Below are 18,022 nucleotides of genomic sequence, written 5' to 3' on the forward strand. Positions count from 1 at the left end.
AATAGGCTTATTTTTCCTGATAAGTATTTTGCAGTTCCCTCAAAACTGGTTCACAAACTCGCAGGAACCCACAAACTAGAAGTTTGGTTTTTTTTTAAAGTGCCTAAAAAAAGTTTGCTCCCTCATGTTATTTTTACTTTTTCAGTCTATAAAGCAAAAGTATACAGTAATGTTTTTATATGGGCATGAGTTCACACCCACTTCCACCAAGAACTGCAATGCAGATCTTTCTAGCAAGAACAACTGGTTTATTTACACAGCCCAAGGACATAACGGCTGAAGGAAAAAAGGATTTAAATTCTGGAAAATACTTACATAAAAGTTACACATATAATTGCACTGGACTACGAGAGATACATTGATTTCTTCTAAAAAGATAAGCTTCTGACTTGCTTCTCTTTGTAGGGCTGGGGCTATATGCTGATCCCGCACTGAAAGGGAAGGGATCTCTCACATGGCAGCATGCAAGATATACTAACATAGCACTGAAGGGATGGTTATTAAAAGGGTCAAGTGGCCTAAATTAGGCAGAAGCTTTGATCAGTGACTCATGATAGCATGCAAAATAATGTAGTCCACACTGTTTATTGCATTGTAACATCAAAAGAAAAGAAAAGTTTGGGATTACATTATTACCTCAGATTTCTGGTCACAGATTAGTAACAAAAGTAGGCAAATGATAAGTAACTATTTATATAAATGTCTATTTCACTTTATTTTCCAACTAAAAAAAATAAATTTCCATTTATAAATTTTCAGTTGGATAGCCCAAAGTTATGTCACTTCTATTTTAAAACTACGATAAAAGAAGAAAGTGAACTCTGTTCGAAAGAACAGCGAACTTAAGTTCTCCTTAAATCTTTTAACTAACATTTCAGCCAAACCCCAGACAACATGTCTGACATCGAATTCAGCAAGGTCTAAAGCCACTTTTTCTTACAATTACAAATTCTTGCTCTCATTTCTCCTAACCACACAGGATAAGAGGATTTTGGTCTTATGTTGAATTGTATGCTTTGGTCTAACTGCTGCCCACATTTAAATTTATGAATTTTTACATACTTATATCTAAGCCAGGAGTAAATTGTCTTCTCCCACATACACGATATCCATTTTTATTCTACACGGGAATGTAATGTACCTTCTTTTCTCTTGTACTGCAGACATACCGATTACTTGGAAGCAGCTTTCCTAACATAATGGAGGTTAACCGCCTTCTCCTATTTTCGGACACATAGTCTCCGCAGCCTCATTTTTGTAAAAAGTCAGGAATAATTTCGGTCAAAAATGTCTAGTTAAACACACACGGAGAAACTTCATCCTTTTTCTATGCCTATATTTAACTACCATACAGGAACTTCACCACGAGGTGGTGACACAGCAACATTGGTATTAGAGCAAGGTTTGGGAGCCATTTCATACAGAACAGAAATAGCAGGCGTGAGGGATTCATATTCAAACTATCACGTGCATAGTGGAACACAGAACATGACTTTATGTCATGTAAATACTATATATACACACATGTAAACACTATACTATAGTAAAGTGAGGAATAGGGCGACAATTTGGGTTTTAGACTTCAATCAGTTTTACACTGTGGCTGAAATACTAGTTTTTCTTTATTACAGTATTTACAGTATTGCAGTAGTGTGATTTCCTCTTTACACTACAGAACATTCAGGGTGAGGGCTTCCCCCTCACACTTTGAGAAAAAAACATAAATAATTTAAAATAGCGTACCTGATATTTCATAGGATAAGAGTCTCACGTCTTGGTCTAGGTGACTTTTGTAAGACAGAAAAAGCAACATATTTTCCCGTCATGCATGGCACTGCATGCAGGTATTTGCCTCTGACAGAGGATGTAAATAAAACCATTAAATAACTCACAGAGAACACTGCAGGAACCCAGTGGGAGGGATTAGCAATGTTACACATGCTTCCCATCCACAATAGCGATTTCAATTGCCATCCTCTTTGGTAATTAGCAGCTTGAGAAAAGCAGTATACATGGGTTTTGTCTCCTGAGAACTGCCATTTTTATGAATACGCTACTCTCCTTAAAGAAACACTGCTTCTAGCTTTTGTAAACTATTCTGCAGCATTAATAATAGGTATTTTAAGAGTTGCCTGTTTATTCTAGTCTTGAAAACTACTATTATGACATTATTCTGAAGTACAAAATCCTTTTACAGTCTTTACTCCTATCCTTTATTTAAAATTGTTGACAGTCAAAGTGGAATGTTGTGGAAGCGCAGAGAGAATGTGGATAGGCCTGATGCCTACTATTGAAATGGAGCTTTGAAATACATAGGACAATTATAGATAGTTGGCTTACAAACTTTAAGTTAGTAGCAAAAACAGGGCGGGGGGGGAGATGAAAGCATAAACTACAATAATAATGCAAACTATTTTCATATAGGCTAACCACCAATATAAAGACAATATAGATTAAAGAGGAGGAGATACAAGGCACACTGGGATTACTAATAACAATTCAAAACAAACATGCAAATTATACAGAAAAGTGGCACATTCGCAGGGAAAGTTCTCTGGAGTTGCTTCTCTTGGTTGTTAGCAATGCTTTCTTTTGCCAAGTTGAAAAGTTACTGAACGTATGAGCTGCAGTGCAGGTCAAACGTACTGCTGGATGCTTTGGTCCTGTGGTCTGCATGTGGCACACTGACAAAGGAGACGCCAAGCAAGGAGGGTGGATGGTACAGGTGAAGTTTGCTCCAAAACATTACAAACCCACTATTAAGCTTGCTCTGCAAAAGAACGCTTGGCCGTTTCTTGTAGGCCACAAGAAATCACGAGACACCCTTGTCAGTTCTACTATAGCCACACTTTTCTGTTTTACGAGGAACACCAGGCACTATTTTGAAGCCGTATTCTGACCTTAGGCAACCAGAGGTGTAAGAACGTCATCTTGCTGATCCTCAGTACGCCAACCAGATGCACATGCTGCCTCTTCTTGTTGCCACCTCCCAACAACTACCAGCCCTGGTAAGGTCTGTCCCTCCTGCCCCTTTTCCCCAAAGCCCACTTGAGCGGCAGTGCTACCCGCAGGGCTGGAACGAGGGGGCAGCAACGGAGATCCCGGTAAAGCGGGAGCGAGGAAGAAAGGAGGTACAACGCATACTTGTAGGTACGGAAAGGCAAAGAGGTTACGTCATGCCCTTGTAGAAACAGAGATAAACATTAAACCTGCATTAGACCAAAAGCTGACAGGTACCTAACGATGCGTACTCCAGGCAAATTCATTTTTCAACGATCACATTTAAAGACAAAAAGGAAAAAAAAGAAGATATGTGAGTGATGTAGATGATGGAGTGCATGACTACAACATCAGTCAACCAAGAACATAAACTACTTCAGCACAACATCAGTGGAATTACTTCCAGTACCTTAATAAATGACTTAAATGTGAACCCTGTGCCTCCTGCCAAAACAACTCCTGTCCAGATGCTCCTTTGGGGATATAAGCAGCCAACTCTCTGAACACCTTCAAAGGTTTTCATGCACGATTTAGGAGGAATAAAATTTTATGCCTCCATCACTTATCCTGAGTTTGATAGAAAGTATTACATTTCTATTCTAAAACTACTGTCAATAAGATTGAAGGTGTTCAGAGAGAATATTAATCACTTATATCCTTCTGACTACCTATTGCATGATTTCTAAAACTGAGCAAATACATAAACTGTTACCTAGTAGCTGCAAAAAAAAACCAAACCAAAACACCCTCCCGCCCCAGATGCTTCAACCCATCACAGTCACAAACTCTGGCCAGAAGAGTCAGTGGCATTACATTTTCTAAAACTGACTGATGGTGTCATGCTCTCATTTTGTATCTAGACATCTGTTCAAGCAAAGCCCCGTCACATTTCTCTCGGAAAGGTCAGCAGCTCTCATATTACTGGTTTAAAGATCTCTTCGTGATGTGCTGGATTTTTTTAATTATGTGTACATGGTTTTATATGTACCTGCACGTAGATACGCTACTCGGAACTGCAGCAGTGACAAAGTACACCATGATGTGGTGGATCTGAAGGATTGCATCTACATAAACAAAGAGTTAGTAATTACAGAGCTTCTAAACCTTCTTGATTTCCCAACTGCAACCACACACGCTTGAAACCTGTGCAGACTCTGTAATTTTAAGGGTAACTTAGAATGTATTAGTCAAGGTGGAAGAGCTGAAAGTTACATTCCCAAAGATATGTATATCAAAATATAGGTAATATAGCTATTTTGTAGTCTTTTAAAAAGTAGTATCTAGAGCTTATAGAATGATGCAGCTGTAAGGGATGTGGATGTCTAAGGACAAACCTCAGAGGCAACCAGGAATTAAGTATGAAACTTGACCAAATGAAATATCAAGTGTGTAAACTGTTAGCAAAACCCCATCAAACAGGTTTACCTTTTCAGAGCTTTCACAGGTCTCTCCCGTGAGGAAAGGAATCACCACAGTGCAGAAGGGAGTGATTATAACGATGCAGTTACCCTTCTTTGAAACAAAGGTTTTATACCTGAAAACCTATGCCAAAAATATATTTTAAAATTTGTCTTCTAAATTATTCAGGTACAGAGATAAGGGATATAAAATAGTATTTAGATTTAAAAAGTTTGTGAATAACATTGTAAATGGTTTTTTTTTGTTGTTTAAATTCCAGGTGACCAATACTCAGAATGACAATAACCATCCCCCTCTCTCTCCAAAATATAAAATACTGTAAAAAGCACATTTTACAGCTAAGTGTATTGAAGTACCAATGGCAAGACCTCTAAAATCTACTATTGAACTGTGTGGTAGAAAACAATGCAATATTGATTAGCCTTATTATAATACAATGAAACAATTTTGCGAATGTTATGTGCGCTACGTGGAAAGACATAATAGCAAGCATCACTGAACTTACAGCATAGCACCTTAATGACCTACACGGCTAATTTAAAAGGTGATTATTTAGAATTGTGCTTTATCCTGTGCCACTTTTGGATCCTATGCAATCGTTAAGTATACTAAAATAATTGTATTTGTGTCATGTGGCTATGAACAAGTCAACAAGACTTGCAATTTAAGTGAATCACTGGGGCACTGTGTAAAATCTTGCTTGCTTCAAAGAGTTCCACAAAAAGATGCTGTATCACTGAAAGAACGAGGAACATGGGAAGCATCCACAAATACACTCTGTTGTCAAACTTCAGGAAGATTCTTCATCTACAAGGTTTTTGCTACAAACTCTACAAAGCTTTTTTAACAGAAATCTTTCCAGCTTGTAGATATCCATATGCACTTTATTTCCCATTACTAATCTATAGGCGCTGCACAGGTTTAGGCTTTCACCAACACGTAATACTGCGGCAAACATCCTTTAACCGATCACATTTGACATCCCTTGAATGTTAAGGCTTGGGCACACTTGGAATCTCTAAGATATACAAAGCTAGACAGATTTTGTTTTTAAATTGAAGCTGGAGAATGTCATTATCAACCTTGAAGAGTAACTAAGAACATTTCCCAATCCAAAAATCTCCTTTAATTATCATCTCTCCTGTAGTTCAAATACATAATTTCTAAGAACTAAATGAATTCTGTTCAAACCATGCAACATTGTTTTTCCAGTTTTTAAAGTGTTTTCTTTTTGATCTTATCTATCTTCATCTGACACTTCAATTCTGTGCTTTTCATTAACAGTGAGTCAGTCTAATTCACTGTTATTGTTTTTTTTTCAGGGGAAGGTGGGCAATAAAAAGCTGAAAAAAGATCTATTTCACAGCTTTCAGTAACATGCATGCCCCTTTTATTTCTTGACCAAGAGTATTTTTCAGTGATGTTACTGTACAAGAAATATGTTTAAATCATCAGCATTTGATGAGGCTGGATGAGTTTTTCTCAATGGACTGCACAGGAGACTGGTCAGGACATGTGACTTTTAACAAAAACATGACAGAAGCAAACTTTCATCCCTGACTCTACATGCTTCTTGCACAGTGTGTTAAACTAAAATCATAATGGTTATTTTCTTCTCTTCAACTGACATGGGAACATTTTACCACTGGTGTGCTGCTAAACAGTATCAATCCCATAAATAAAGGTGGGGTTTTTTGCTTGTATTACTAGTCAAGAACAAACCTTTCTGAAAATGAAAGCAATCCTATTGTTATAAAAATACACCGAAGTGTTCTGCAAAGGGAAGGGAGAACTCATCTTGTCCTACAAGTTGCTTAAAAAAATAAAAAGAAGACCCATTACTACCAAGATTTTATTTTGGAGGTGATGTGTTCATCTTTTCTATTCAAGTATAACATCAGTTGTCTTATAAAGTCTCAATAAGGAGCTATATTGTCTTTCTTTAGCTGATCAGATACCAACTGGTTAACTCCAACTTTTTTGAAGGCGATCCCAGTACACAAGTTCCTCAACACAGCAGATTGTACTAAATGTTGTCACTTTTTGCTGAATGTCCTGCTAAAATAAACAAAATATACTCCAACTAAATTTGGGGTGTTTCATTGTCCAGCTCCTCTAGACAGACTCTTCTAAGCAAACTGACAGGTCAGCTCTCACGGGAAACCCTCCCTTTGACCCGTACTACTCCTGCCCAGCTCCCCTGAGAAGAAACCAGCTGCTCCAGTTTGAGGTTATTCAAAACGAAAAATGTGATTGGGTAGTCAAGTGCTGTTAGTCCAAAGCCATGACTTAGTCAATAAGCGTGGATTTTTTAAACATCTCTTTGCATGAGAATTGACTGTTTCAGTGCCACATAAATACTATTACAGACTTGCTTTCTGTTTAGCAAAGACTATAATGCTATTACTATGTGCTGTTGTCTTTTTACCAAGACAGTACAAGGGCTGGGATCTTCCAGGTCGGTTTCCTATTTGTAATAGAAACTGGTGATGCAGAAGAGACATTTTTATTGCGCTATTTTTGTTCAGAAAAGTAAGGAAGTCTGGTTTTTATCAACAGGAGTGTAAAGTTCTGTTTGCAGAACTTTAAACGGCTCTGCCCAGCTGTTGGAAGCAATTCTTTCACATTTGTTTTTCTCTGGAAAAGGCAACTCCTTTAACCCTTTTTTACAAAATCAATTCATTTTCCTCCTTCGGCCTCCACATTCTTCAGCTGGGATACTCCTAGTTCAAGGCCTCTCAAAGTCAAACAGCTAGGAAAGATGAGCTGAGCATTCCTGGAGTTGCAGGGCAGCTGCACAAAAAAGGAAAATTGGATTTTCAACTGCCAGACAAAGAATACTTTTAACCTGAAAAAACACGAAAACACCTTTTCGTGTAATATTACAAGGCGGCTTTAACTCTTTCTGCGTGGAACTTCGTTCTGACTCTTTTCAATGGGTTTTAGTATATTTTGTATGAGCAGGTAATCATTTACTTTGATGCATTACTGAGAGTTCCCAGCATGAACTAACCACTTGTTGCCTACATTTGTGCACTGAATGCAATTGTAAAAGGAAATAAAGTACTTTCCACTTTATTAACTAATACTAGCAGAAGAAACAAATATTCTTATATAATTACAAATCAAGATGCTTTGAGTAATGAAGTAACACACATATTTGACTTGAAACTGGATCTCCATTTTTCTAAGTCCAAGCACATACTGAGAAAGGTCATGCACTCTGAGATTGTAGTTCAAAATCAACTGGTTCAAAATAACATAGCTTTCTCTCCCATTTATATTCAGGTCATAAAAGTTTCCTGGCTAACAGTTTAGCGCACCGTCCTTTTCAGTAACAGGCAGGTGACAGCGATTAGAACACCACGGACATTGTTCTGATAGAGGAAGGCACACGTCGGTATCTCTTTGAAGCACCCGTAGCCGTGTGGTTCCACCACTTCGGGACCAATTATTCACAGTACCTTTTATCCACTCTTGATCATCATTAGATTCCTCATGAGATGACAGTTTTTTAAAAAAGAAATTATACCATCTTACAGCAAAACTATAGGGGGCCTGATGATAAAGAATTACTGGGGGAAAATATCGTTCTTACGCTAAACTGTTTTCAATTCTTTACCATTGACCACATCTTTCCTCACTGTTCTTCATCTGCTACTGCCCAGGATCTTATGACAGAACAAAACAGAAGATACGAGTGGGTACCTAATCTTCACAACTCTTGGCTTTTTTACTAGTCGTACTAAGAAGTACTTGTGCGTATGTTCCTTTGCTTATTACATGTTTAAATTCACAGTATGACTAACAGGCTATTGACCAATGCCACATCCTTAACTATGATGTTATAATGTTCATGAAATACACTTGTGATGCAATATTACATATTTTCTGAAGTAGGACATGAACTTGAGAGGGGAGAGGATGTAAGAAGTATTTGTTTGCATCTGAGAGGCAGCTACAAGGAATGCAGTGTGCTGAAACCGATCAGCAAACAGCTTCTACAAAAATACCACTGTCGTCCTCTTTTTAAATACATAAAGCAGTAGCTTTGATTCAGTGTGCCCTCAAAATTACGCCATTATCTGTGCATTTACCTTCCTATCTCTTCTTGTGCGGTTCTAAAATGAATTGTTCCAGTACAGTTCCCATATTGGTCCAGTATAGTTCCCATAGCTCCTCCTTCTATTCCCTCTTGTTTAACTTGGACCAAAATATTCTGACCTCCACCAAATCTCATTAGCACTTCTGTAGGAACGGTCTCCAGTTATACCCTATTTGTTACCGCCGAGACAAAAAGGCAAATTAATTACAGAAAAAACCAGAACCTTTTGATTAAACTCTTTTCTCAAACCTTTTTGCTTACTAGCAAAGACACAACAGGATGAGGGACTAGGATCAGGTCAATTAATTTAATGGTAGTTTCAGAAATGATAAATGGGGAGAGCAGGCCCTATGATCACGCTTTTTCAGGTTACTGCTTTAGACACATTCATCCTTTTTGTTTAAAAAAAACAACAAACAAAGAACCTAAAAACAACAAACAACTTTGATTCATAAAAAAAGAAGTCTTAGAGGGTTTAGGCCTAGTATTACTTCTATTTAACTGCCAAAGCTTGCTACAAGCCTGTATAGAGAAAGAATTGTTAACAAAGGAAGTTAGATATTACAAAGCTTGTATGTTTTGCATACCAGTTGCATCCTTTTACGTATTGGTAAACACTGCTGCTTTTTTTTTTTCAAATCCGAATTTTGAAATATTTTTTTTCCAAAATTATTTTTCTTCTCTGCTGCTAATATTTTCTCCCATTTTGATTTAAAAAAACAAACAACCACAACACATTTTCAAAGAAGGACATGATGCATATCCTTTATAAAATTGATTCAAAGGGGGGAAAAAAAAAAAAAAAAAGGTGATTATCATCTGAAACCCCATTTTTTTAATGTGTCATGCATACTGGTGTTTTCCTGTATTGAAAAATATACAATTTAACAAACTGGAGATCCAGCTAAACATTTTTAATGAATAGCAATTAACACTTTGGTGGCTATCAGTAACGAGTCAACATTTCCTTAAAAGAAAAAAATGCTACCTACTACTACAATTGCTTTTAATCTGTGTCATATATAGGGCACAACTTAGATCCCTGCAAACGGAAACGCGTAGGTGACCCCACCCTTGCAGAGACCCAGTTATGCCACTGGGGATCCATTCACCCACACTCATCCCATTAGGTGACCATGCCTGAATATACTGATCTACAACAGACAACCAGAAATGTCTTCCGTATTTCATCTATCTTACAACACCACTTTGACATACATATTGGAAAAAACACCCACATAAATGTTCAAAGTTAAATCTAATGAGAAGAAATCAATTCTGAAACCACAATGAAATGCTTACTTCTGATTCTTGTAATTTTTTAAAGTTGCGTCTATATTCCAGCATTTTGTTAACTCACTTCTAAAAAAATAAAAAGTTATTTCCACATACATGACCATTTTTCTTTTTTGCAATATCAAATGTTTCATTAACATCATTTTAGAGCCAACATTTTGATTAGCATCAAGACTGTAAAAATTGCAACTATGGAAAGACCATGTGGACTTTAAGAAACCTAGATTATAATAGCCAAACATCAATAACATCTACTTTTAAAATACCTATTTTAAAATCTGTCCATCTAGCTAAATTTAATTAGTGCATTTATTTCATAGGAATGTACTGGATCATATTTGAGAAAATAGTATTTGTTAAACGGCTTACTAAGTTTCAGATCCAACTACTTTCTTCTCCTAACCGCTGGTTTTATGAGCTAATTAAGATAAAAGTTAAACTTCAGAAAGACAGGCATACCTCCAAGGGACACAGTGCCCTATCTCACAGTAATGAGTTATGGTTCTGTCAGTAATGTGGCTCCCGACTAAACTATTTGCGTCTCTGACATTTTGAGGCTCGTAAGTTGTCCCATGGTTGGGCAAAGTGACTAGGTAGAAACCACCCAGTATTTTCTGCCCTTCAGCTTTAGTTTAAGAAATATATAAGAGCTGTACAATTTAACCTCTATGCAGACATTAAGATCTAGTTCTTCTCTCCTAAGAAGCCTTAGGTTAGCATTAGAGGCAAAGCCCTCAACAACTAGAGGATCTGTTACAAGGCAGAGAAAACTGATCGTAGGCTGAGAACTCGGGAACGCACGCAGATTAATTACACGAAGCCTCGGTCCGTACTGCGCTGCACGAGGAGCCCATCACAACCAACGTACAGTACCTTTCATCTTGTCCCAGATCCTCACTGTCTGGCATTTCAGATGTAAAAAGGAATTATCTCTCTCTCTCTCTACCAATCTAGATAATCCAGGCAACGATCTTCTAAGTCTGTTTTGTGTTTTAGAAGCGGCAACCCGGGCAACTGTCCTGTTTGCTGCCACGAAGAGCGCTCCTTGCTCAGAGAGCAAATGTTTACAAGACATCCTAAGTGCCTGCTGCTCTTGAATGAAGTTCAGAGCGTTGGGCTTTGATTGGCCAAAACTATAAATAAACAAGTCGTGACTCACCTCACACACTATGACAGGGTGTTTAGTAGCAAGCACAGCCAAAAGCAAAACAGGTTTGGTTTTTTTTTTTTTCCCCTCCTGGTCATGTGAGGGAGAATCACCACCCAGTTAGTACATTTTATTTTTCTGCTTCCACTGGAAATCTTCCTCAACGTCTCCTTTTTTTCTCAGGTGTAACTGAGCAGCAGTGTAAAAGACACAAACTTTAAAGTAACATGCTTAAAAATATAAAAGCCAAGAGCTTACTCTAACTGTAAAAATATCCTTTTTTTCCTCCCCACAAAGCATCAGTCACAAGCAGTCAGAAGCAGCAAAATTATTCTCCACTGACTAAATTCACAGATGAAAAAAACCAAACCCAAAACTTAGCGATTCTTTTAAAATAAGGAAAAGGAAGATGAGTTCTCAGTAAAGATTAATTGCACTGGTTTTAAGTTCTGATTCCAAGCTTGTCTGCCACAAGCAGTCTTAGCTATCACAGGGATACCAGCAAATTGTACTGGAAGAGCCCTCAAAAAGAAAGTATGCCAACAGGAGGAGGTTTTCTGCCAAAATACTTCGAATGACTCTGCGAACAACCTAAGGTGAATCGACAAATTCACTTTCCTCCTACGGCTTTTTGCTGCGTGCATGACAGGAATTCTGCCACTCCAGCTACACCAGCTACGTCTCTACTAATTTTCAACACCCCCACAACCTTATCTGTGCTGATGAAGCTTTGTCGCGCAGCCCAAGACTCCAAGCATCCCATATGTACATTGTTCAGCACATTGCTCAGCACTGTTCCTTCATATGGCTTCCTTTTCCATTAAACAGCTTGACCTATTGCTCTTAATATATTTTCAAATAAATATTATATCCAGAGATCTTCACGCAGAAATCTTTTATTCTGCGAAGGAATCCAGCAAGCTTTAGACCTGCCTCTCCTGCATGAGATAGCAGGAATTGTCCTGGGGATGTCACATCTTAAAAACAAATGAAAAAAAATAAGCAAAGCTGGAACAAAAGGTATGCGAGATTAAAAAATAAGCACCCCATATCTGTGATTTGGTAAGCTGTATTTGGTGCATTGTGGGTAATGCATCATTCACTGGAAAGCTGCTTAACTTCCAAAACTACAAAGCATTCTATCCTTTCTTCTTGTTTTAATACAAAATGCTTCAAAATGGGTAGCAAGATCTAGATAAAAATTGCAAAAACTCCCCAAACCATATAATCATAGATCTATTACTTTAAATGGCATGATTTATATTTACTATGTATGTGAATTAATAAAACGATCTCAGGAATTGGTGAGAAAACAAAACGAAACAGGAATGCTGCCTATCTGTGAATGACAACTTCCTGAACTCTTCTCCCAACATTCCAGTTAGTTCCTTTTTCCTTTTCTTAATCTCATCCCATCTTCTGTATCCATACCTTTCCTCAGTCTTTCACAACACACATTATTCCCGAGGCAGTTTAATCATAGTGGACTTTTAAAACAAAGGAGAGCAAAGTAAAAAAAGGAATAAAGTCCTATGTCTAAATTATGCAAAGGAATATATAAATATGTATTAGAAAACATCCTGCCCTACTCAACAGAGACATTCCATGGTCACTTATACCTGCATATTCCAATATCATCTGCTCTTCTTTCTTCTTTTCTTTTTCTACTTCTGATAGTTACAGGTGAAATAATTAGAGCTGAATTTCCTTCAAGCTTACCCTGAAGCAACAGAGCTGCTAAATTCAAAAATCTTAATTAATGAAATGGTTTTGTGTGACAGCTTAATTTTCAGATTAAAATTCTGAAGTCCTCTAATTAGGAAAAGAATCAAAAGAAATAGCTGAAATATGCAAACGCACAAAAGCATCATTAAAAATTTAAATGTAGCATCAAAAATGAAAGCAAGCAAAACTAAACCCCTCGTGCAATTTGAGTTGCTTTTGCTTGTTTACATGCATTGCAATATAGTCTTACAGAGCCACACGTATTTACTATGAAAAACGCCTTTTTACAAAACACTGCTTTTTAATGCATTTGACGATCACACTCGGCAGCTGAAAAGCTCTCAGTATCGTGTCTACCCCTGTATTTCAGTCTTGGAACTCGATGTACTCCAAACTCTCCCAATATGACTTTGGACTGTTCATTTCTTTGTCACGCCCTGTACACAATGCTTGCTGCTGCAGCAGAAAATTGGTTCACTGTTTCCTTTTGCAATTCCTTAGAACTCTTCCCCCGCCCTCAGTGAGGTAAGGAGGGTAATATCACCTTACTTATTGATAAGCGAGTCCTGGAAAGATGAGGTTCAAAAGTATCTACTAAATGAGTACCTAACCAAAATGTCAAGGACCTGTTAACTTAGGAGTAGAGCATTTATAAAACACTTCAATGCTCAAAGACAAGTTTCTACTGATATCACTGCTCATCATTTTTGCAAATCAGACTTCAGAACAGCATAAGCACATAATTAGCCGAACTGCAATCACACTAAAGTATTTTGCTATCACAAAGAAGACTTATCTAGAAAACTTGTCTCAATTTTTTAATCATTCTGAATTCTTCCGCACCGAGGGAATTAGAGCTCGTAGTGGCCCATCTGGAGGTTTCCAGCAGATCGGGCTCCAGACTATTCGACAGCCGCACGAGATGGAACGACCTCTCCAAGTGCACTCGGGTGGAAGAGCAGCAGGTGAGCAGAACTACTGTACTGAATCAGGCCAAAGGGCTTCTGGCATCTCCTACTGTGTCCAAAAGCGCAGCCTAGGGAAAAATGCATTGCTGCCTTCTCCAAATACTCAGTCTTCCAGACTCCAACGTGTGGCTCATGGGTTTCCTGAACCAGCAGTGACGTCTGTATTTTTAGCTCTGAGTGGATTTCCATCCTGTGACAGCATCTTGCGGCAAGGACTTCGGCAGCTTAACTACATACTGTCTGAAAACAAAAAACCCAACCAAACCCCACCCTGTTTGCTCTGATCTAGCCACTTCCACTGATGTCTAGGAAGTCTTATACTGGAACAGGTAGATGACAGTTCTCTCTCTTCAGCTTTTCACAGCTATTAATCATTTTTGCAGACCGTTATCATATCCCTTTTGATGGGACTGCAGAACTGAAAGGTGGAGCCGCCTAGAAAAGAGCTCGCCTGGTATTAGAATTGCTAAAAATCAGTTTTAAACTTTTTCAACATGGAAAACTCAAAGTGACTAGAAATGACAGAATTGAGGAAGGAAAAGCTCTTTCCTTACCCGTGTTATTTTTCAGGGAGGTTCTTACTTCCTTGCTTAGTTCCAGCTAACGCTACAACTTTCTAAATTGCAGGGGACTTTGGTCAATCCTCTCTGTCCTTTCTAAGTTCCTTCTTGCCATCTCCGAGGCCTCACCTTACATGACTAATCCCTGCTCCTCTCAACAACCTCTTTGCCTGAGCTGCTATCTTCCAGCCTTGCTATGTCTCTCTCACTTCTCGCATCCAGCTTTTTCTGAAATTTTCCCTCCCTTTGGCTCCACTGGTTCCTCCACAGAAGGAACAACCCCTTCCTCCTAGCCCGTTACTTCCAAAAGGAACACGAACACACGTGACTTTGTAATCAAAAGGAGAAAGATACTATCAATTATGTTCTGCTCTTGCTCAGCTTATTCAGCTTTAAAAGCCCTGTTTTGCTCATGTTTCACGCATGTGAGCTGTTGCATGCCCTCAAACATCCTGGCTGTTCTTTTCCAAACTCTTCCTACAGTTACTATAACCAATTTAGGGTGGGAGAGACCAGAAGTGTACACCATGATTCCCAGTGAGGGCAAACTATTGATTTACACATTTTGACCCTTTTTGTGAGTTGTTCCTCAGGCTCTGTTGGCCCTCATTACCACATTTTTACATGCAGCTTTCCACAGTACCCAGTGGTCTTCATTTTATTTGGATAACTTTAAGAATCAATCCTTCTTACTTCTGTTCATCTCCATTGCCCTCTTCTTCAACTAAACAGACCTCTTCTAGACCTTTCTCAAAAATTTCTTGACAGCTGGTAAGTAACAGCTCTCTTTACCGTCAGGTATTAAAATACCCTAAAAGATGTGCTGGCACACAGATTGGATGCCAGCCTGACAATATTGCTTCATCAGGGAATCTCACCAGTTTTGCTCTTGCCGAGTACAGATTCGGACTGAACATGTATCACAATCATCAAGTAAATGGCCTTCCCCCCAAACTGTACAGACATCTATGTGAAATTTTCCTTTTACAGGCAGGCACCAAAGACTTCAGAGGAAGTCATCAGCAAAAGAAGGAAAATAAAAGCTATATTCTTGCCAGAGACAAGGAAATAGCCTTACTGGGTAGCTGAGAGGATTGGAAATAGTGTCGGATCCACTGTTTTACATACTCAGATCCTGAAGATGCTCAGGGGCTCTAGCAGCGGGGTGAAAGGCAGCGTGCTGTCCATTTGCAAGAGTGCAAGGGGGATGATCTGGCACTGCGTGGTAGATTATGTACCCCACCCAGTCTGCAAGCTTTCGAAGATTTTAATTAGTCAGCCTGTGGCACGCTTTAGCTGGTCAACCAGCTCCAGAACTAGTCACAATCGCTGCCGCCGTCTATGTCTCTCCTCCTCTAAAAGGAGAGTAAGACGGTGCTTTCAACGTATAACCCTGTTCTAATTATTCAGCTATGAATGAGCCACATTCTAATAATGTGGATGAAAAAAATAATGAACACCATACTATGCACTTAGAGAGATCCTAAAAAACCTCACCTGTCTCATAGCAAAAACTCATGCTCCAAAAAGAACATCTAGTTTAGTTCATATTTCCAGAAGGAATGGGCCATCCAGCATTTTACTTTTTGTGGACCGCTTATGCTGACATTATTTTCAGCAAGGGCATGTGTTTAAACATTACCATCATTGTCAAAGGCACGTTTATGATTAAAACTAATTTGAAATGCATGTTTCTGCTACTGAAAAAAATCATATTAATAACATACATGAAGTCCCCAAAATGGAATATGTTCCCCCCCTTTTTCAATATAGAAAACTGAATATATTGGTCACATTTGTGTGTGTGCAGGCATCCGTACGTTTATGTATTTATAAGCACACACACATGAACGGATACGTTTTACTGTATTTCATCAATTTCAAGTGCACACCCAATTTTCCCATATTTTCAACATCCAAATTTGCTGAATGATACCTGTTCCAATTCTTTCTGACTAGGTAAAGTGGACTTCAAATTTCAAATGCTTATTATATTTACTTAACTTTGAGATCCCTTCATACACTGTAAGATATACACAGGAGGCTTGTTTTAGAAGAGAGGAAGCCTTTCATACAAGCATAAATGAAAAAATCATCAAGATAGACATGCTGAACATGCTCAGTTCTTTGCTGAACATGCTCAGTTCTTTGCTGGAGTGTTATAGCAGGTATAACCTCAATCTGGTAAGCAGTGCACTAAAAAAAACCTTAAGACACCTATTACACACAAAATACAGTTTTGTATTTATCTGTACCTAGGACTAGGAATGGCAAAAAAATAAATAAAAAAAAATAAAAATCTTTCAACAGTCAAAGACCAATGAAAGCAAACAAAATAAGTGCTCAGGAAAATTTTTCTCTCTTCATGGAATCCTGCATATTATGCAGGATTCTTCTTTGTACCTGGATGAAGTAACTAATTGTTAAAACATTTTTTAAATCACAAGCTGCATATTAGGAAAATTTTTCTCTCTTCATGGAATCCTGCATATTATGCAGGATTCTTCTTTGTACCTGGATGAAGTAACTAATTGTTAAAACATTTTTTAAATCACAAGCTGCACATTAAGACCCACCCCCCCCCCCCAGCATTCAGTTTTGACATAAGAAAAGTAATGCAACATTCAAAAAGCTAAACAAGATATCACATGCAAGAAATATTTACTTGGCAGAACAAAGCACATGAATATGTATTTTTAAAGAATCATAAAATATTGAGTATGAAAGCAAACTGACTATCAAGAGACACCAAAACCTGATTTGTATCAGCAACAATTAATTGTCACTGTAAGGTTTTTGTGTTTCATCATAAAGCACGCATAATAACACACCAGGGTGCATGACAGTATTTCCAAGTTTTCGAACACAAGCAGAAAGAAGAGTTAAAGGAAGTCAGAGACACTTCAACTGCAGTTTAAAAAGCAAATTACTACATTTTAGTCATGTGAAGATAGCATATCTTCCTCTGGTACAAATATGATAGGTCATGCTGGATTTGTGTGACAAACAGAGAAGAGCTGGAGACAGGGCTGTAGAAGATCTTACCACTAAGGGTGAAAATCTCAAGTGCTCTGGGAGTTTTTGGCCATGGGATCCTGTTAAACAGCTATAAAAGAAACAGATTTTGGAGGGACAAAAAAACAGGTAATACATCACCTAGCAATGATCTGAGCAATTTCTAAAGATAACTGAATATTCTTCCAAATTTTTGAAGAGACACTTTACATACCGTTTCATGAAATTATTTTGTTTACTATACCACATTCCCTATTTATCCTAAGACCTACAAAGGTACTTATGTACCAGTTAATCTCTAATCATGATCTGTAATTCAGTAAAGTCACATTAAAATGCAAATATTTTTCCTAGGCACACATGCTACTCAAACCTGCCCCTCTACCTGTCTCTTTTGGTTTGTAGCAATCTGAATCTGTTTCTTCTCAGCAACTGGTTTCTTCCCCCACTGAAAAGAGATGAACTATATGAAAGGCAGACCAAGTAGCAAGACAATGAAATCAGCTTGCATTGAACAAATTGGTCAAAAGATTAAAAATAGTTAATAATGCATGAAGACTTTAAAATATTTTTCAAAAATGTTGATACAAAGAGCTAAAGCACAAACCTGAAAAGTTTGTTGTGTTTTCTAATATAAGTATGAAACACAGCACAAAACAATGCAAGAAAAGCAGACTGCCAGCAAGCTACCAAGAAAATGAGAATATTTAGAAGACAATTCTGTATGTAATTCAATTAAGAACATAAGATGTCACTCAGCTACATAGAATCTCTAAGATAATTAGGA

The 18,022-nt window shown here is 37.9% G+C and overlaps 1 protein-coding gene across 2 annotated transcripts in view; it reads right to left on the minus strand.

Annotated features, from left to right (window-relative positions):
• Nucleotides 1-18,022, minus strand: part of RETREG1 (reticulophagy regulator 1) — a 70,036-nt gene that overhangs the window by 16,125 nt on the left and 35,889 nt on the right. Inside the window, exon 1 of one of the 2 annotated variants that reach the window (XM_009914025.2) lies at nucleotides 10,694-10,916. The exons of the other annotated variant lie outside the window; for it this stretch is intronic. Within the exon in view, the coding sequence (XP_009912327.1) occupies nucleotides 10,694-10,728 (35 nt within the window). The 5' untranslated portion in view covers nucleotides 10,729-10,916. Of the gene's footprint in view, nucleotides 1-10,693; nucleotides 10,917-18,022 lie in introns of those variants that run through there. 2 annotated transcript variants of the gene reach the window in all.

Source organism: Haliaeetus albicilla, chromosome 21, assembly GCF_947461875.1.
Source record: "Haliaeetus albicilla chromosome 21, bHalAlb1.1, whole genome shotgun sequence".
NCBI classification, from domain to species: Eukaryota; Metazoa; Chordata; class Aves; order Accipitriformes; family Accipitridae; genus Haliaeetus; species Haliaeetus albicilla.